The following is a 22,356-nucleotide window of genomic DNA, read 5'->3' on the forward strand; positions in this document are numbered from 1 at the left end:
TACCATATACCCCTTCCAAGGTAGATACAATTCAGAATGGGCTCAAAGGGTTATATTTATAGGATTTAACATTTTTTGAGGCTTGTATCTGTAGGCAAAGCCAGGGCTCAATAACTCAAATACTCATTCAGGGTAAACAGTAAGGTCATATATACCCAACCCATTCAGTGTTACTCTACAAAAATGAGCACTTGCATGTGACGACGTACTATATAAGTTTGTGTATAAATAAGACTCATTAAGTAATTGGTGCCTTATTTGCACCTCTTGGGTTTAGAAAAACCCGAGTAAATTTTTTTTGCAAGAAATAACATACTACACAATAATTGCTTTGTTTAACAACATTGAAGGTCGTTTGAACCTTGGCCATAGCTTGGATATAATATTTTATTGTATAAAAGTTTTGGACATTTTAATTCAAGGCCCATAAGGTTTAACTAACCCTTAATCTTATCATTTTAACAAGCATTCATTTATGCATGCAGATGCAAGAATTGATGTATATGAGGATAGTTTAGAGTATGTAAACACGAATAAAATTTTAATCAATTCTGCATGCATCAGGATCATGTTTAATATAAAAATTACAAGTCTTTGACAATAAAACTTACTTTGATTTTTATGTAGTAACCAGTGTATTGAGGTAGGGCAAAACGACCACCATTGGTAGTATTTCAATTTATTGTGGTAGGAATTTTTATTATATTAGATTATATTTTTCTATAAAATTTTGGGCAGTAGTTGCTCTATAATAACTCGAATATTCAAAAAGGGTCCCGAACTCGATCTCAAGTTATTTTGACATGACTTTTTGTTATAAAAATTTTAATAAAGGATTTTCTAAAAAATAGATCGAATGTCTGAAAAGGGTTTTAAACATTTTTAACAAAATCCTCTTTATAGAAATTCAATTTTTTTGAAATATTTATAAAATTTACAATATTACTATTAAAATAGTTCAAAATTTCTGAAATGTTTATAAATTTTTTGCTAGAACTCTGGTTATAATAATTCAAAATTTCAAAAATATTTATAATTTTTTTCCAGAACTACTGCTATAATAGTTTAAAATTAAAAAAATGTTTATCAAAATTTTGTGAGAACTATTGCTATAATAGTTCTTAATGTTTAAAAATATTTATAACAATTTTAATAGAACCTCACTTGTGCAGAGGAGAAATTGGATTAAATTTTGGCAAAATTTTCGCAAATTAAATACAGAAAGAAATCCTAAGGGTTTAGGGAAGAATTAAATGGTTCTAAAAAATATAACTTTTTGTCATAAAATTTTTAACAAAGGTTTTTTTGAAATATTGCTTGAATGTCTGAAAAGGGTTTTCAAAATTTTTGACAGAAATTTTCTTTATAGAAATTTGAATTTTTATAAAATATTTACAATTTTTTTGACATAGGTACTACTAAAATAGTTCAAAATTTCTGAATTGTTTATAAATTTTTTGCCGAAACTCTAGTTATAATAGTTTAAAATTTTAAAAATATTTATAAAAAATTTTGCCAGAACTACTCCTATAATAGTTCTAAATTTAAAAAATGTTCATAAAATTTTTGTCAGAACTACTGCTATAATAGTTATGAATGTTTAAAAATGTTTATAATTTTTTTTACAGAACCTCCCTTGTGTAAAGGAGAAATTGGATTAATTTTTGGCAAAATTGCAGCAATTTAAATCCAAAAAGAAATCTTAAGGGTTTAGGAGAGAATAGGTAGTTCCAAAAATATAAATTAGGGTTTAAAGGTTTTTACCTAATTTTAGGAGGATTTCAGCAGCGCTTCCACAGTGGTAACTCGAATCTACCACTGAATTGGGCATAAGACTTGTTGGTGATGCTTTAGGGGCCAAATTTGTTTGGGTTGTATTTTTCCCAAAAAAATCGAAGCTATCAAACAATAGAGGCAAGGGGCTAGGAGTGTTTTGGCAGAAGAAACTAGAAAATCGATAGAGGTTTGGGTTAAAATTTTTAGAGAGAATGGGCCAAAGTTATAGAGAGAAGGAGGGAATTCAGGAGAGATAAAGCTAGAGAGAGACAATGGTCGAGGGATTTGGTTTAGAGAGAAGGGGGTGGGGGATATTTATAAGCCTCAGAGGAGGCGACCATCGAATTTGATGGTTTTGGATTATTTTAATATTATTTGTTTTTATTTTATTTATTAAATCTATTTAATCATATTTATTTTGATTAAATTAGCCCCAGTCTGATTGCACCTAATTAGATTGCCCCTTGGGTTCTGAAAAATACCTTTTTACCCTTTTATGGTTTAAGAATTTACCTAAACATGTCATTAGGGTGGCAAATCACCATTTTACCCCTAATAATTTAATTAATTTTTTGAAAATACTCCTAATAAGAAAATTACCTTTTTACCCCTTTATAGTTAGAGAATTTACATGAATATGCCACTAGAGTGAAAATTATTATTTTGCCCTTGAAAATTTAATTAATTACTAATATGTCCCTAAAGTATGTACTTTGAAAACTCTTTGTTTTGATAATATCCGGATCTAATTAACATTGAAAATTTCAAATATTATATCATGGTTGGGGAGGAGCAACCTTCTGTGCTAAAAAACAATATCCATGAAGTCAATATATACCACTTACCTTCTCCTTATAAGCATCAATAGTTTAGTGCCACATGGTTAACCTTTTTAATTCATTAAGTCCATACAACTCACTATACAAATCTAATTAAATATTCAGCCCCCCCTTCCGAGCTCATGGATGCACAATTGTAAATGCCAATCAATGGCCATCTAATAGTACATTCTAATATTTCAAATTTAAACATTAATTCATTAATATGCATTGTCCATATACAAGTAGATGTATTCATACATATTCGCATGCAATGCATGTTTCATTCAATTCAATCATAACTTGCATTAATCTGACAATGCCATTTTCCCATCTACATGGGATAATAGATCACATGTTTGACTTGTTATTAGGGTTGTCAATGGGTCGGGTTTGGTTCAGACCCAGGTGAAACCAGACTTGGCCCTAATTTTTGGGTATGGTATTGGGTCCAGACTCGGGTATAATCAGACCCACCATAAGAGAAACCATACTCGAACATAATAAGAACTACATGAACTCGGCTGGATAAAATAATATTTTTTATCATTTTTAAATTAAAAAATTGTGGGTCTCAATTGGAACTCGGGTTGGGCCCGGGTCTGGTATAAAATTTCACAAACTATAACCGATTCCATGTATTATTAATTACACCTTCGGGTCCAGATCCAAGTGTTATTGTTTAGCACCATACCCGGACCCTATAGGGTTTAGTATGTGTTGGGTCCGGGTAAACCCACCGGTTGACAACCCTATTTGTTGCTATATTATCCATTTTCAATTTCATATAAAAATGAATCGGCTTCCCACTATCCAACGGCCTTATGACTTCCAGATTCTAGAGTAGCCTGCTTATGAAGCGACCCCAGAGTAGGAGTGTCAATGGGTCAGGTTTGGTTCGGATTACTTGGACTAGATTTTTGAGTACGGTATCGGGTCCAAACTTGGGATTAATTGGGTCTACTGTAAGAAAAAACATACTTGGATACATGAACCAAACCTGATAAAACCATATCTTTTATCATTAAAAAGTTGTGGCTCTTAATCGGAACTCGGGTGGGTCTGGTATAAAATTTCACAAACTGTAATGGGTCCATCTATTAATCGGACCTTCCGGTCCGGACCTGAGTCTTAATCGGGTCTTCTTATTCATCACCATACCCGGACCCTAAAGGGTTTGGTTCGGTTCGGTTCGGGTCCGGGTAAACCAGGCCCGTTGACACCCCTACCCCAGAGGGCTCTCTAAGGTTTTGGCCTCTCGTTCTCTTGCCGAAATCCGACGGAGAATGGCATGCCTTCACGACCATAGCTGCGAAGAGCACGACTGCGGATCGGAATGGTCTCTCTACAAGCATATCGACTTGCCCAAGGTGCCTCCCTCCTCGAATTTTCTGCATATTCTATTTTTTCTTGGAAAATTCTCCTTCTATGTGAACGCCATGCTTCGTTTTTCTTGTTCCGTTATGTGGGTGCGCACTTAATCGGACAAAACCGATGATTAGTTTCGATTTCTGACGCACCCTTCTCGATTTTTTATGTGTAATACATCTTCAAGTTTTTTCTGTGTTCTTTTCCCCACTTGGGTGTTCGCAAGTGGTGATGAATGCTATTTGTTAATTTTCTTGCTTTCGTATTCAGACGCGGTTAATCTAGCTGAATGTATTTCTTTCTTTGAATTTCTTTGGTACCCACATCGTTTCTTTTTTTGAATGATTCGTCTGCTCGTTTTCCTTTTTATTTTTATTGTCGGAATGTATCTGTCATTTTCCTTTTCGTCCCATGTTTCCACAAATGCTACTAAAATGTATTGATGTAGAATTTCTTCTTGTGCACACCTTAAAACTCGCTTAATCAAGGAAGATTTGTGATTAAAGTTGTTTTATTAGGTACCCATTTCATCTTCTTTCGAACCTATTCGGGGAATTTGACTCTGTTCTTGTAACGCTCCCCCCATCGTGGGGGTCGGGGGGGGGGGTTACGGAAGGAGAAGGGGGTGACGCCCCTTCCTCTCCCACGAATCAGATCGTGGGAGAGGAAGCGGGCTGCCCCCATTTAATTCAGAAGGTGGGAGGGGGTAACCGAGCAACCCCCATGGCTATAAAAGCCATGGGGGGGGCTCCTCTCATTTCCCCATTCGATCACCAGAGGAGCAGAGAAGGAGCGTGTAGGGAGAATCAGGAAGAGGTGGAAGAGGTGCTGCAGCCATCGCCGGTCGCCGTCAGGTGAGTCTCCTTCTCTCGTGGTTTGTCTGAATGCAGGGGGGTCACCGGCAACCTCTCAGTTGCCGGTGAGTTGCAGCAAAATAGGGACAGAGAGCCCTGTCGCTGCCTTGCGATAGAAGAGAACGACAGAGGAGATTCCCCTATGTTGTTGCTCTTGTTCGTTGTCTAAACACGGGGGTCGCCGACAACCTCACAGTTGCCAGCGAGTTACAACAAAACAGGGACAGGGAGAACCCTGTCCCTGCATTTCAATAGAAGAAAGAGAGTAATCGATGGATTTTCCCTCTGCTGCTGTCACCACTGAGGACGAAAATGGGGAAGGGAGGACCGCCTGCTGCAAGGAGGCAGGAGGTCTGGCCGCTGCCCTCATCATCGCAGGCATCGAACCATCGGCAGAGGTTGCAACAGTTCGACAACAATGATGTTGTCAGAACTGTTGCAGAGAAAAAAAAAATGATGAAGTGGATAGGTGCATTGTGACAGCAGACCGTATTAATATATAACGGACCGAGTCGGGTCCGAAGTAGTTAGCAGACCGAGTCAGGTTTGTAATGGTGGACCGTTTCGGCCCAGACCGAAGGTGGACCCAATATGGGTCAGACCGACTAAGTCTAGACCGAGACAAACCGGATGCGGGTGCGATTGATTTATCGAGTGCGATGGAAAAATCGAAGTAGCAAAGACTCGATTTTTCCATTACAAATTAGATTCGGGTTTGGATCTTAGTTTGGACCCAAAACTCAAGTTGGATTCAATTAGACGACCTGATTTAGATCCAGACAAACCCTTTTCAAGCAGGTTTGGATCAAGAATACCGAATCCATGATCCAAATCATAGTTGAGTTGATGACGTAAGTGGTCAAATTCTATTATGAGTGTGGATCTTAAAGTAACATGAAGTAAAGATGACATAGAGATCATTGAAAGAGCAAAAAGACAATTTTGCCCTTGATATGCCTACAAAATATACAAGGCATAACTAAGTGCCCGAAGTCAGATCTATGTGATTCTTGAATCCATGGATTCTACTGCTTGGGTAGAATCTATTAGTAGGGGATTTGTGAACAAAATGGAGTCAGAGTCTGACAATTAAGTTTAAGGGTGTTTTGGTAATTTTGATAATATGAGGTATTCATTGTTTTCAGATCAAGGGTTACAATTGGAATTTAAGCATTCTAGGTAAGTGAACATTTGCAAATTCCTCTTTAGTTGATTAAAACACATGCTAATTAGTTTAGGCATCTTTATATATGATTCCATGTGCTTCAAATATGTTAGTTTTGTTTATTATAAAGAGACACTTTTTTGCATGCCTAGGAATCTATAAAGTTCAAGCGTGATGCTTAAACCTGATCATGTATAATTTCTGAATTATGAAATAAAAGTGGCATGACATGATTGCATGTATGAGATTGATGCGTTATGTGAAAATTGAGGGCAGAGTTCCAGAGTCTCAAGGTAGGTATTACCTTGGGAAATGTTACGCTTATGCCTTAGGAGAGGCATTGTAAGTGTCGTGAATAAATCTGTGGTGGGTTGCCATCCTTAACAGCTCAGACATGTAAACACGTGTTAAAAGTAATTAGTGGATATACATTAAGGATTGTATAACGCATTAAATTCAAGATGAGAATGTTGAGTAAAAAAAAAATTGTCTATAGGATGACCACCCAGTGTGTGATGGGAACTCTACTAGGAGGCATGGTCTAGGGTAATGTTGAGGTGTGTACCTCATGAGTAACCTGGGAATATCTCAGACGTTTCTAGGTGACCCTTAGGGGTTAAAACATTGCCCACTAGACACATGTAGGACGTAGCATGAACCACAAAACCTTGGGGGCAGGTATAGCTCCTTGAGACACCTTGGGGGCAGGTATAGCCACCCTGGCTCTTCGGCTAGCTACCGTTTGAGTCCCTTTGCTTCCGGCTTACAACCGGCGAGCTGCTGTAGCACCTGTGTCCGTAGTCTGGGCCGGTTTGGACTACGTTGTTTGTGAGTGGTTCATAAGTCTGGCCAACATTGTAGACTCAGAGTTGTCTACATGGGTTGCTACGCCCGAGGTGGCTATGTCCGGAATAACCGATTAGAGTAGAAGAGTTGTTTGAAATGATAATAGAGATGCGGTAAAGGGGGTAAAACTCATAACTAACATGTGTGCATAAGTAGCAAACTAAACTAAGACTAGGAGCTTAGAGCTCACTACAGTTGCAATGGTCGTGTCTATTTGTAAATGGAATCTTACTGGGTTGTAGACTCACCCCCTTCTTTTGGTTGCAACTGTAGGTGCAGAGACTGCTGCCACCACTCACAGGACTTAGTACGACTCAACCACATCAGAAGTATGATTTTCCTTTACTTTTTATTCTGCTTTTGTCTTTGGATGGTTATGATATTGTAAATGGATGTATGGACCTTCAAGTATTGAATAAAAGAAAAAAAAAATTCTGGCACGATTTTGAGCTGTTTTTGAGATTATTGAGAAATTTCCCTCTGGGAACTAACGTCCACGAACCTGGGCTCGAGAGGCCCCGGATCGGGTCGTTACAAGTGGTATCAGAGCCAGGTTTTCAATAAGAAAAAAAATTGGATTGTAGATGAAGAATTTTGTTAGAATTTGAATTAAGTTGAAGGTCCTAAGAGAACGATAATTACAACAATCCAAAGAAATATGTGGCAAAAGAGTCATAGGAAGGTCCTGAACTTATGAGTGCCTCTTGTTAGCAGGAATGAATACTAACAACGATAGTGCCAACGAGAGCGACCGTAGATGCAGTATGAACTCTGGGAGGCAGAGGCATCCTGAAGTGATCCAAACGGATCAGATGGTTGCCGTTCTTTCGCTCTTCGTGACAGCCATGATGGACGTCACCAGGGCAATGGGGAGTATGACACCTCCCGTTCTTTCTCCAGCCCCAGTTTCAGTCATAATCAACAACTGGGGGTTCAATGATCGAGAGGAAGAGGTAGCACCACCCCAACCATCCGTTGGAGAATCGCCAGGGTCACGAGGACGTCCTCCATATAGGCACGTCCGGAGAGGTTCACTGGCAAATCGAGGTGGTAGGGGAGCTGCAGCATGTTGCTCGGGCTGCGACAGGTCTCGTTTTGGCCAATATAGGGCAGGACCGAGCAATACTACCAGTAGCGGGAGAAGTCAGGAGCAACCCGGTGCATCCGGTCATGAGGGTGTTTAAGGGTCGATGGCGCAACAAGGTAGGGGCACTAATGTCATGGAGAATGAACAAATAAGAGAATCAGTGCAACATCTTCGAGGAATGGCCTTACTGAGAAGAGGCAGGGGACATATGAATAGGTACACATACTTACATGCTCTTAGCAACATGGCAGTGCCAGCACCAGTTAGGGTTCCTTCAGACTCCGAGGAAGAAGAAGAACCTACTTACACCCCTCGTACCCCGACACTTTAGTGTTTGTTTTGTTTAAATCATGTAATAAGGGCCTATGGTTGCCTAGTGAGTGTAGTAAGTAACGGGTTGTATTACGGAAGAACCCGTGAAAAGTTGTAAAAACGTTGTTTTTATTAATAAATAGTAAGTTCTTATGTCAAATGTGCAAACCTGTGTGAAAGCAAACGTAAATTTTAGTAATCACTTTATCCATATTGCAGTATGAGGACTCGTCAGGGAACATCGTACTAGTCAAGAGGTTCTCAAGTAAGCAAGAGACAAACAGGCCCTTCTCAAGCAAGGCATGTGAGTGAGGGCTCTGCAAGGAGAAGTGTGGCAAGCCCCATTGGTCCTGTGTCTCCACACGCATCCGATAGTCTACCTCTAAGGAGCATGGGAGCAGAAGGTGGAGGTGCTTCACCAGTTTCACCTCGGCACGAACGTGCTACAGTTGATAGTGGTGTGCATCCCGGCTATACCACAGAAAGAATTTTGTATGAGCTATTACAAAATTCACTGCATCAAAGTTAAAATCAAGTAGCGTCAGGAAGCAATTCTTGGGCCGAGAAGTTCAAGAATATGAGAGTGCCCATATTCGACGGAACTCCTGGAGGAGTAGCAACAGAGAAATGGATGATGCAAGCGGAGAAAGCACTGGATGCGATACAGTGCCCAGAGGACCAGAAAGCATGGGTCGCAGCATCAAACTTAATTGGGGATGCTGAGTACTGGTGGCGATCCATCAGAGATGTCCTGGGAAGTGGAGAGTTTGTTTCCTGGATTACCTTTAGGAACAAGTTCTACAAACAATTCTTTCCCAGGATCGAGAGGATGGAGAAAGAAGAAGAATTTAGAAAGCTCAAACAGGGAAGTATGAGTGTAGCAGCCTACATTGCAAAGTTCAATTCATTATCCAGATTTGCAAAGGCTTTAGTATCTACTGAGAAGCAAAAATGCAAGCTATATGAGCGCGGATTAAAACCTGAAGTTCTGAGGATGGTGGGACCTCTGCAAATTCGGAGGTTCGACAGGTTGGTGGAGATGGCATCTCGGTACGAGTTTTGGGATGCTCGAACAACAAAATCGGAGATACAAGAGAAACCAAAGCAAGTACAACAAGGACAAACTAGTTCGTCGTCCCAAAGGTTTTTCAAGAAGAGGCAAGGCAACGACAGATCTTCGAAGCCACAGGAGGGAAGCAATGCAGAAAACAACAATAAGCAGCAGAGAAAGAAGCCTGAACAACCAGAAGCTAAGAAACCTCGATACCGATGAGCGCCTTCCAAGGGCAACAACTGTAGGACTTGCGGCTTCAAGCATGAAGGTCGTTGTGAAGAAAAGAATATTAAATGCTACAATTGCGGTCAAATGAGACACATTGCAAGGAAATGTCCCCAGCCCGGACAGGGAGAAGGAGCAAAACTTAGGGAGAAACCAGTTGCTCTAGGACGAGTTTATGCAGCAACTCTGTAGGAAGCTTTGACTAGCCCTGACGTGGTGGAAGGTACACTCCAAATTTCTGGTGTTAGTGCACATGTTCTAATTGATTCAGGTGCTACACATAGTTTCATCACCCCTATTTTTGCTACACTATTACCTGTTTCACTAGTACCTCTAAAAATAAAGTATCAAGTGGAGACATCAGTAGGAAAGTCAGTGTATATAGATGAAGTCATCCAAGGATGCATGGTACAAGTCGAAGAACGTCTATTGTCGGTAGACCTTCTAATACTGGACTTTAAGGGAGTGGACGTTATCTTGGGCATGAATTGGTTATCTAACCATCATGCAACAATCAATTGTCGAGGAAAAAGTGTCAGTTTTCAACACCCTGGAACTTCAACTATCACCTTTCAAGGCGTTAGAAAACTTGCAAAACCGACAATCATATCATGTCTTCAAGCCAACCGGTATCTACAGAAGGGCTGGATTGGATACTTGGCTTATATGAAGACTGAGGATGATGATAAACTTTCAGTCACAGAAGTAGAGATTGTACGAGAATTCGTGGATGTTTTTCCGGAAGAACTTCCAGGACTTCCACCGGATAAGGAAGTCGAATTCCAGATAGATCTAGCTCCAGGTACAACGCCCATTTCTATTCCTCCATATAGGATGGGACCTGCTGAACTCAAAGAACTCAAGGATCAATTGCAGGAGTTGTTGGATATCGGATTTATCCGACCATCGGTATCACCTTGGGGCGCACCGATCTTGTTCGTGAAAAAGAAAGATGGGTCATTGCGTATGTGTATCGACTACAGGAAATTAAATGCGGTGACAATAAAGAACAAGTATCCTCTGCCAAGGATAGATGATCTATTTGATCAACTTCAAGGTGCAGCCTGTTTTTCTAAGTTGGATCTACGTTCTGGATATCATCAGCTAAAGATTCGGGAAGAAGATGTTGCCAAGACAACGTTCCGTTCAAGATATGGTCATTATGAATTCCTAGTCATGCCTTTTGGACCGACGAATGCACCAGCTGCATTCATGGATTTAATGAACCGAGTATTCAAACCATTCTTGGATAAGTTCGTGGTGGTGTTCGTGGATGACATCCTCATATATTCGGCCAGTAAGGAACAACACACAGAACATTTGAGAATCGTTTTGCAAATACTTAGAGATCAGAAGTTATATGCTAAGTTCTCTAAGTGTGCGTTCTGGCTTGATCAAGTGTCATTTTTGGGACATATTATCAGTAAAGAGGGAGTGATGGTGGACCCAACAAAAGTTGAAGCGGTAACCAACTGGCCTACACCCAAGAATGCCACAGAAATTCGAAGTTTTCTTGGGTTAGCTGGTTACTACAGACGCTTTGTAGAAGGATTTTCTATATTGGCAGCTCCCATGACTAAGCTGACAAAGAAAAAAATGAAGTTCGAGTGGAATGAGAAGTGCGAGAAAAGCTTTCAAGAAATCAAGAAGCGATTGACCACTGCACCAGTGTTAGTTTTGCCTTCTGGCACTGGAGGTTTTACCGTTTATAGCGATGCATCACATAAAGGATTGAGTTGCGTTCTGATGCAACATGGCAGGGTTATCGCATATGCTTCAAGACAACTAAAGGTGCATGAGATAAATTATCCAACTCATGACCTAGAATTGACTACAATAGTATTCACACTCAAAATATGGCGACATTACTTATATGGAGAACAATTTGAGGTATTCACTGATTATCAAAGTTTAAAATATTTGTTCTTTCAAAAGGAACTGAATATGAGGCAACGACGATGGCTAGAATTATTAAAAGATTATGATTTTGAGTTGAAGTATCACCCAGGGAAAGCTAATGTAGTAGCCGACGCACTCAGTCGAAAAGCAGAATCAGTCACAAGACTATCCATATCAAGTCTGCTGGTGAGCATTGTTGAACAAAAAACAGAAGTACAATGTCTTCCGGGTCGACTGATGTTTGTCCAGACAACCTTAGGGTCAGAAATTTGGGACAAAATCAAAGAAAATCAACTCCTAGATCAAGAGTTAGAAAGAATCAGGTCAACAACAAACGATGGTGAAAATCCAAATTTCAAAGTAGACGACCAAGATATGCTAAGATTTCGGGATCGGATATGTATTCCTAAGGATGAGAAACTTAGGAAACAATTGCTTGCAGAGGCACATCATTCAAAGTATTCCATTCACCCTGGAAGTACAAAGATGTACAGGGATTTGAAGAATAATTTCTGGTGGAATGGAATGAAGAGAGATATTGCTGAGTATGTTAGTAAGTGTCTAATATGTCAACAAGTAAAGATTGAACATCAGAGGCCGGGTGGCCTATTGCAACCACTACCTATTCCTGTATGGAAGTGGGCAGATATAACAATGGATTTTGTTATAGGATTTCCTAAGACCAGAGAGGGAATGAATGCGATTTGGGTAATTGTTGATAGACTGACAAAGTCTGCACATTTTCTCGCATGTAAGACAACATGTTCCTTTGAAAAATTAGCTCGTCTTTTCCTAAAAGAGATAGTGAGATTGCACGGAGTGCCAGACTCCATTGTTTCTGATAGAGATTCGAAATTTACCTCCAAGTTTTGGCAAAGCTTTCAAGAAGCAATGGGAACTCAGTTGAAAATGAACACAGCTTTCCACCCGCCGACGGATGGGCAGTCAGAAAGAACCATCCAAACGCTGGAGGATATGTTGAGAGCCTGTACACTAGAGTATCACAACTCATGGCACGATATTCTGTCGCTAATTGAATTTGCCTATAATAATAGCTTCCAAGCTAGTATTGGGATGACTCCCTATGAAGCCTTATATGGGAGACGTTGTAGGACGCCGCTATGCTGGGACCAAGTTGGTGAAAGAAAAACCTTAGGACCGAAATTGGTTCAGCAAATGGAAGAGCAAATCAGATTCATTCGTGAAAGACTTCATGCAGCCCAAAGTCGTCAGAAAAGTTATGCAGATAAAAGGCGACGAGAATTGGAGTTCGAGATAGGTGATCATGTCTTTTTGAGGATATCACCATTTAAAGGGGTAATGAGGTTCGGGAAGAAAGGCAAATTAAGTCCTAGATTTATCGGGCCGTTTGAAATTTTGAAAAGGATAGGATTTACAACCTATCAATTGGCACTACCTCCATCGCTTTCCAGAATACATAACGTATTTCATGTATCCATGTTAAGAAAGTACGTGCCAGATCCTTCACATATACTGGATACACTAGAGTCGGTGTTAGACATCCAAAAAGATTTAAGCATTCGGGAAGAACCAATTGAGGTAATTGAATTTAAGAAGTACAAGCTCAGAAACAAGGTTGTCCCAATGGTCCTAGTGAGATGAAAGCATCATAGTAAAGATGAAGCTACATGGGAGAATGAGGCAGATATGCACGCACAATTTCCCCAATTATTTTCGAGAAAGATTCGGGACGAATCTTTTTGTAAGGAGGGTGGAATTGTAACGCTCCCCCCATCGTGGGGGGTTACGGAAGGAGAAGGGGGTGACGCCCCTTCCTATCCCACGAATCAGATCGTGGGAGAGGAAGGGGGCTGCCCCCATTTAATTCAGAAGGTGGGAGGGGGTAACCGAGCAACCCCCATGGCTATAAAAGCCATGGGGGGGCCTCCTCTCATTTCCCCATTCGATCACCAGAGGAGCAGAGAAGAAGCGTGTAGGGAGAATCAGGAAGAGGTGCTGCAGCCATCGCCGGTCGCCGTCAGGTGAGTCTCCCTCTCTCGTGGTTTGTCTGAATGCAGGGGGGGGGCACCGGCAACCTCTCAGTTGCCGGTGAGTTGCAGCAAAATAGGGATAGGGAGAACCCTGTCCCTGCCTTGCGATAGAAGAGAACGACAAAGGGGATTCCCCTATGTTGTTGCTCTTGTTCGTTGTCTAAACACGAGGGTCGCCGGCAATTGTTAAAACATATGTATTAATATACATCTATATATATATATATAAATATAGATGTATATTCACCATAATACCCGATAGGGGTATTATGGTCATTTCACAAGTACCCAATAGGGGTACTTGTTTTATTTCTTTTATTTTGCTGTTTTTTATTTTTTATTTTTTTATTTTTTAAAATACTTTTTGGATACCGAAAAGGGGCCCCACAATGGAGTCGTTGGGGCCCCCAACGGTCACAATTGTGACCGTTGGGTGCTCCCAACGACTCTATTGGGAGCCCCTTTGGTCTCCTTTTCTTATAAATAGGGGGAACCTTCCTTGTATGTTGCATTGCTCTTGAGAGCTCCTCTTCAATAATAGTGATATTATTTTTCATGTGTGTAGCCTTTTTATAAGGCCTTTCGTATATCCCTTAGTGGATTTCCTCTCTTATGCTTGTTGCATTTGTCCGTGTGGGACATAGTGAATGCTTTAGCATTCTTGGATTCTTCCGCATATTTCATTACATGGTATCAAAGCCATACGATCTTCTAAGGTAAAATCGTGTATCTCTCTACTTCTTTTTTTTTCTTTTCTCTCTCACCTCCATTTTGTAGCAATGGAAGTCAAGATCGATCTATCATTCAAGCTCAATGGGAAAAATTACATGATGTGGGCATCCGCAATGGAGAATAATCTCAAAGGGAAGAAGCTTTGGGGTTATGTAATGGGGACCATTCTGGAACCCCAACTTAAGCTCACAAAGATGGAAGAAGATCAAGAGAAAGCACTTGAAGGCGATGCTCGTCTCAAGGCTATTGAAGATTATCATCATCAAATGGAAGATTGGGAGAGTAACCATGCAAAAATCCTAGCATGGTTTATGAATAATGTTGAACTTAAGGTATGTGCAAATATTGCAAAATTCCGCCGGGCAAATGAAGCTTGGTTTTTTATGAAGGGTATGTTTACCCAAAAGGATCTTGCAAGAGCTTATTTTTTGCAAGAAAAAGTGAGAACCACAAAACAAGGTGACATGAGCATACAAGACTATTATAGTGCTCTAAATCCTTTGTGGGATGAATTGGCTCTTTTAGAGCCTAAATGGGTGTCTATGGAGGATGTGGTACTAAGACAAAAACAAATGGAACAAGATAGATTGTTTCAATTTTTATTTGGGCTTCGTCCCGAATTTGAACAAGTTAGATCCTCACTTCTCCATAGATCCACGTTTCCTCCCTTAGAAGAGGCTATTACCGAGATTACTCAAGAAGAGACTAGGCATAATATGGGTAAAAGCATTGATGAAGTTCTTGCCGTATCTAAACCCGGCAATCATGTCAAAACATACAAACCACCTCATTTTGGTAAGCAAGGGAGTGGTGGAAGAAAAATGATTATATGTCATCATTGTTATGAGCTGGGACATATTAAAATCGTTTGCCCAAAGCTAAATGGAGCATTCAAGCCAAAGGTGGCTTCCGTTGAAGAATCATCCACTAAAGAAGATGATGGCAAGAACGGGGATCTCAAAGATACTCTTGGACAAATTTTCTTGGCTCTCCAACAAATTCTAAAGGCTACTTCTTCTACCTCCGGTGCCGCAATTGCCTCATCATCACCTCCCGGTACGTACTCTTGGATTTTAGATTCCGGAGCTTCTTTTCACATGACCCCTCATGAAAATGCATTAACCAATGTGCACACCAATTCAAAAATGTCTTGTGTCTCTACGGTCGATGAAACTTTTCTCAAAATAAATGGTGTTGGAACTCTTGATTCTAAAAATGTTCAAAATTTCCTTGTTCCAAAAGTTAGAATAGTTCCAAAATTAAATCTTAACCTCTTTTCCGTTTCTCAAATAGCCGACCATGGATGTGAAATATCTTTCTCATCTCAAGGGTGCTTTGTGCAGAATCTCCGGTCCGGGAAGCGGATTGGGCAAGGCCATAGGAAGGGAGACCTTTATTTTATGGATAATTTAATGCTTCCAAATACCTCATTTTGTACTTATGTCCAAGACAAAAATATTGAAACTTGGCATAAAAGGCTTGGACATCCAAGTTACTCTAAAATGTATCTTTTTCCTTTTGGACACAAGTTTTGTAAAGAAAAAGATATCAATTGCAAAGATTGTATTTTTGGCAAAATGAAGTCTACTCCTTTTCCTATTAGATCCTTTGTGACAACAAGACCTTTTGAATTGGTGCATTCCGATGTTTGGGGGCCATCTCCGGTTCTATCTAAAGGTGGTTATTCATATTATGTTACTTTTATTGATGATTATACTAGATATGTATGGATTTATTTTCTTAACTTTAAATCGGAAGTTTTTAACTTCTTTAAAGAATTCCATGCAAAAGTTCAAAATCAATTTCAAAGTCAAATATCCATTCTTAGATCCGATTCGGGTGGAGAGTACTTATCAAATGATTTTCAATCATATCTAAAACAACATGGCATTTGTCATAAAAAATCTTGCCCAAGAACTCCTCAACAAAACGGTTTAGCGGAAAGAAAACATAGGCATATTTTGGAAACCACTAGATCCTTACTCATTTCTAAAAATATTCCTAAAAATTTTTGGGCCGAAGCCGTGTTAACATCCACCTATTTAATCAATAGGATGCCATCTTCAAAATTGAACAATATCTCTCCTTATGAAAAACTTTTTAATATGACACCCGACTACAATCGTCTTCGAATTTTTGGGTGTAAATGCTTTGTTCTTTTACATAAAAGAGATAAATTGTCACCTAAAGCAATAGAATGTGTATTTTTAGGATATGGTGAAAATAAAAAAGGCTATAGATGCTTTGATCATAAAAACAATAAGTTATTTGTCTCCAAAGATGTAACCTTTTTAGAAGATGAAAATGGATTTGACATATTGGAAAAATCAAATGAAATTGATTATTTGTTTATCAATGATCTTTTAGAAGATTCAAATGATGACTCTTTGAGTCATCCGGAAGTTTTAGAAAATACTCATGATTCTCATGATAATGATGTATCACCAACTAATGGTGACAATCTCCAAGTATACACTCGGCGTGAGGAAGCCCAACCTATTAGTGCTTTAGAAAAATTCTTGCGGCTTAATGAACCCCTAGAAGAGACCTCCCTTAGGCGTTCTTCTAGATAATCAATTCCACCTAATAGGTTTGTCTCATATGAAACTCTCTCACCTAAATATAGAGCTTGTCTAATAGCCTTGCATTCTTACTATGAACCCTCCCATTATAATCAAGCAAAAAGTATACCTCATTGGGTTGAAGCAATGAAAGTTGAACTAGATGCTTTAAATAAAGCTAAAACTTGGGAAATAGTTCACCTTCCTCCAACTAAGAAAGCTATAGGATGTCGATGGGTCTACAAAGTCAAAACAAAAAGTGATGGTTCCTTAGAGCGTTATAAAGCTAGATTAGTTGCTAAGGGATACTCACAAGAATATGGCATCGATTATGAGGAGACTTTTGCTCCCGTGGCTCGCATGACAAGCGTTAGAACTTTAATTGCGGTAGCATCATCTAAGAAATGACCTATATTCCAATTAGATGTTAAAAATGCCTTTCTTAATGGTCAGTTGAATGAAGAAGTATATATGGACCCTCCGCCGGGAATCAGTGTTAACCAAGGTCAAACCCTTCGGTTATTAAAAGCTTTATATGGTCTTAAACAAGCCCCTAAGGCTTGGTATGATAGATTTAGTGCTATCATGTTACAATTGGGATTTCGCTCATGTTATACTGACACTGCTCTTTTTGTTAAACGTGCAGGTAATAGTATCATCATCCTTCTGCTTTATGTTGATGATATGATCATCACTGACAATGATGAAAGTGGTATTCTTAAAGTTAAAAATATGTTAAAACATAATTTTGATATGTCTGATCTGGGTTTTCTCAGGTACTTTCTTGGTATAGAAGTTGCATACTCTCCTCGATGGTATATATTGTCACAGATGAAGCTTGCTGCAGACATATGTTCCAAATCTGGGATTTTAGATGATAAAAAGGTGGAGACTCCCGAGGTTATCAATGCTAAACTACGACTGGAGGATGGAGTTCTGCTGGATGATCCTACGCCCTACAGGCAACTCATAGGCTCCCTCACCTATCTGACTATCACTAGGCCGGATATTACTCATGCTGTGCACTCTGCAAGCCAATTTCAGCATGCTCCTACATCTGTGCATATGAGTGCTGTGCTCCGGATCATTCGATATATTAAAAATACTTTGACTAAAGGGCTATTCCTATCCTCAATCTCTTCCTTAGATTTACTAGCTTATACTGATGCTTACTGGGGAGGAAACCCAAATGATCGAATCTCAACTACTGGCTTTTGTGTTTTCCTAGGAGATTCGCTAATTGCTTGGAGGTGCAAGAAACAGCAGAAAGTCTCATTGTCTTCTACTGAAGCAGAATACAGGGCTATGGCAACTACTACAATGGAGCTGGTGTGGCTTCGAAGTCTTCTTCAAGATATGGGAGTCGAAATTACCGGGACTTCGAAGCTTTGTTGCGACAACAAAAGTGCCATTTACATTGCCAGCAACCACACTTTCCATGAGAGGACTAAACATATTGAAATGGACTGTCATTATGTACGTGATGAATATCTTCGTGGGACAGTTACACTGCCATATGTCACTTCAGAATATCAACTTGCAGATTTCTTCACCAAAGCCCTGCCTGCTCCTCGCTTCTTGTTCCTCTTTGGCAAACTTTCGGTCATTCCCCCGTAAAGTTTGAGGGGGGTGTTAAAACATATGTATTAATATACATCTATATATATATATATAAATATATATGTATATTCACCATAATACCCGATAGGGGTATTATGGTCATTTCACAAGTACCCAATAGGGGTACTTGTTTTATTTCTTTTATTTTGCTGTTTTTTATTTTTTATTTTTTTATTTTTTAAAATACTTTTTGGATACCGAAAAGGGGCCCCACAATGGAGTTGTTGGGGCCCCAACGGTCACAATTGTGACCGTTGGGGGCTCCCAACGACTCTATTGGGAGCCCCTTTGGTCTCCTTTTCTTATAAATAGGGGGAACCCCCCTTGTATGTTGCATTGCTCTTGAGAGCTCCTCTTCAATAATAGTGATATTATTTTTCATGTGAGTAGCCTTTTTATAAGGCCTTTCGTATATCCCTTAGTGGATTTCCTCTCTTATGCTTGTTGCATTTGTCCGTGTGGGACATAGTGAATGCTTTATCATTCTTGGATTCTTCCGCATATTTCATTACAGCAACCTCACAGTTGCCGGCGAGTTACAGCAAAACAGGGACAGGGAGAACCCTGTCCCTGCATTTCAATAGAAGAAAGAGAGTAATCGAAGGATTTCCCTCTGCTGCTGTCACCACTGAGGACGAAAATGGGGAAGGGAGGACCGCCTGCTGCAAGAAGGCAGGAGGTCTGGCCGCTGCCCTCATCATCGCAGGCATCGAACCATCGGCAGAGGTTGCAACAGTTCGACAACAATGATGTTGTCGGAACTGTTGCAGAGAAGAAAAATGATGAAGTGGATAGGTGCGTTGTGACAGCAGACCGTATTAATATATAACGGACTGAGTCGGGTCCGAAGTAGTTAGCAGACCGAGTCGGGTTTGTAATGGTGGACCGTTTCGGCCCAGACCGAAGGTGGACCCAATATGGGTCAGACCGACTAAGTCTAGACCGAGACAAACCGGATGCGGGTGCGATTGATTTATCGAGTGCGATGGAAAAATCGAAGTAGCAAAGACTCGATTTTTCCATTACAAATTGGATTCGGGTTTGGATCTTAGTTTGAACCCAAAACTCAAGTTGGATTCAATTAGACGACCTGATTTAGATCCAGACAAACCCTTTTCAAGCAGGTTTGGATCAAGAATACCGAATCCATGATCCAAATCATAGTTGAGTTGATGACCTAAGTGGTCAAATTCTATTATGAGTGTGGATCTTTAAGTAACATGAAGTAAAGATGACATAGAGATCATTGAAAGAGCAAAAAAACAATTTTGCCCTTGATATGCCTACAAAATATACAAGGCATAGCTAAGTTCTCGAAGTCAGATCTATGTGATTCTTGAATCCATGGATTCTACTGCTTGGGTAGAATCTATTAGTAGGAGATTTGTGAACAAAATGGAGTCAGAGTCTGACAATTAAGTTTAAGGGTGTTTTGGTAATTTTGATAATATAAGGTATTCGTTGTTTTCAGATCAAGGGTTACAATTGGAATTTAAGCATTCTAGGTAAGTGAACATTTGCAAATTCCTCTTTAGTTGATTAAAACACATGCTAATTAGTTTAGGCATCTTTATATATGATTCCATGTGCTTCAAATATGTTAGTTTTGTTTATTATAAAGAGACACTGTTTTGCATGCCTAGGAATCTATAAAGTTCAAGTGTGATGCTTAAACCTGATCATGTATAATTTCTGAATTATGAAATAAAAGTGGCATGACATGATTGCATGTATGAGATTGATGCGTTATGTGAAAATTGAGGGGAGAGTTCCAGAGTCTCAAGGTAGGTATTACCTTGGGAAATGTCACGCTTATGCCTTATGAGGGGCATTGTAAGTGTCGTGAATAAATCTGTGGTGGGTTGCCATCCTTAACAGCTCAGACATGTAAACACGTGTTAAAAGTAATTAGTGGATATACATTGAGGATTGTATAACGCATTAAATTCAAGATGAGAATGTTGAGTAAAAAAAAAATTGTCTATAGGATGACCACCCAGTGTGTGATGGGAACTCTACTAGGAGGCATGGTCTAGGGTAATGTTGAGGTGTGTACCTCATAAGTAACCTGGGAATATCTCAGACGTTTCTAGGTGACCCTTAGGGGTTAAAACATTGCCCACTAGACACATGTAGGACGTAGCATGAACCACAAAACCTTGGGGGCAGGTATAGCTCCTTGAAACATCTTGGGGGCAGGTATAGCCACCCTGGCTGTTCGGCTAGCTACCGTTTGAGTCCCTTTGCTCCCAGCTTACAACCGGCGAGCTGCTGTAGCACCTGTGTCCGTAGTCTGGGCCGGTTTGGACTACGTTGTTTGTGAGTGGTTCATAAGTCTGGCCAACATTGTAGACTCTGAGTTGTCTACATGGGTTGCTACGCCCGAGGTGGCTATGTCCGGAATAGCCGATTAGAGTAGAAGAGTTGTTTGAAATGATAATAGAGATGCGGTAAAGGGGGTAAAACTCATAACTAACATGTGTGCATAAGTAGCAAACTAAACTAAGACTAGGAGCTTAAAGCTCACTACAGTTGCAACAGTCGTGTCTATTTGTAAATGAAATCTTACTGGGTTGTAGACTCACCCCCTTCTTTTGGTTGCAACTGTAGGTGCAGAGACTGCTGCCACCACTCACAGGACTTAGTACGACTCAGCCACATCAGAAGTATGATTTTCCTTTACTTTTTATTTTGCTTTTGTCTTTGAATGGTTATGATATTGTAAATGGCTGTATGAACCTTCAAGTTAGTTATGAGTTTATTATGGATGTATAAATCTTACTTTTTATTTTGTTTTTGAGATTATTGAGAAATTTCCCTCTGAAAACTAACGTCCACGAACCTGGGCTCGAGAGGCCCCGGATCGGGTCGTTACAGTTCTACCTTATCACTTTTGCATTTTCACTGATGTTGATAAATGCTACGGGTTAGCATTTTCATTAATGATGATAAAAGCTAATGTCTAGAGTTCTTCGTGCTTGGCAACAAATCGTAATGTGAATATATCTGAATATATGATTAATATCTATTTTTTTTGTTTTTGTTTTGAAAGGAAAAATCCTGTGCATTGCTTTGTTCTTCCATTTCTCATGTTTTCAGTCATGGTGCTAAGTGATTATTTCTTGCACTATTTGATACTTGATATGCAGTACGGTTTGCCGAATCTGTGTGCTCTGGACAGATCTAGATTAGTAATTCCCTTCAATCTTTTGAGTGCCCTTAGTGTTTGCAGGATCTATTTTGGTTTTCTTGTTCTTTTCTCCTTGTTGTCTACTCAGAATCCAAAATAGTAATAGTTATCATTTGCTTTCTTGTTGCTGAATTACCATCACCGCTAGAGTGTCCACCATTGATTTAACGTGATTTTGCAATTTCATTGTGAAATTTTGTTCTTCTTTGTATTGCACAGTGTAGAAGAAAATTCAGTCACTATAGGCACATATTATTAACTTTCTCGCTTAGCATGAGAAATAATTTGGAAGAAAATATAAATCTCTTCAATAGTTGATTAAGTATTACAGGAAGATATAAGCTCCAAAAATGCTGATTTGGCTTTTAAAGTTGGACTTCATCACCTGTTTCTTTTATTTAGATATATTGAAAGCAAGTCTCATCATCATCATCGTCTTCTTTTTTTTATATTTTTTCTCAGTTCTCATCATTTTTGTTGCATGAAATATATGATAATTTGACATTGGATAGAAATGATTGGAGGAGAAGGATTCATGTGGAGGACCCAAAATGATTTTCTTTTTGGTTCATATCGCCGACCCCAATTGTTTGGGATGAAGGCGTTGTTGTTGTTGTTGAAATATATGATAATTCACTGTAGGAAACTTTCAGAAAGATGTGGCTTTTCGTGGTTATGTTACCTTTCTTGTTTTCTAACCACATGATTATATTCGTGATGATTGTGACACAGTTTAATTTTGGGTTTACAAGGTGTCAGCATTAAATGAAGCAGTTGCAGGAAGTGTAAAGTCTGTATTTAAAGCTTGGGAATCCCGTTTGGATTCATCAGCGGTAT

The 22,356-nt window shown here is 39.5% G+C and overlaps 1 protein-coding gene across 2 annotated transcripts in view; it reads left to right on the forward strand.

Moving 5' to 3' along the window:
* Positions 1-3,880: 3,880 nt before the first annotated feature.
* The window catches only part of LOC149828562 (uncharacterized), a 40,253-nt gene continuing 21,777 nt past the window's right edge, over positions 3,881-22,356 (forward strand). For both annotated transcript variants that reach the window (XM_090016882.1, XM_090016883.1), the window contains exons 1-2: positions 3,881-3,964; positions 22,272-22,352. In XM_090016882.1, coding sequence (XP_089873008.1) covers positions 3,881-3,964; positions 22,272-22,352 — 165 coding nt within the window. The remainder of the gene's footprint in view (positions 3,965-22,271; positions 22,353-22,356) is intronic.

Source organism: Nuphar pumila, chromosome 9 (assembly GCF_984573655.1).
Source record: "Nuphar pumila chromosome 9, dmNupPumi1.hap1.1, whole genome shotgun sequence".
Taxonomy (NCBI): Eukaryota; Viridiplantae; Streptophyta; class Magnoliopsida; order Nymphaeales; family Nymphaeaceae; genus Nuphar; species Nuphar pumila.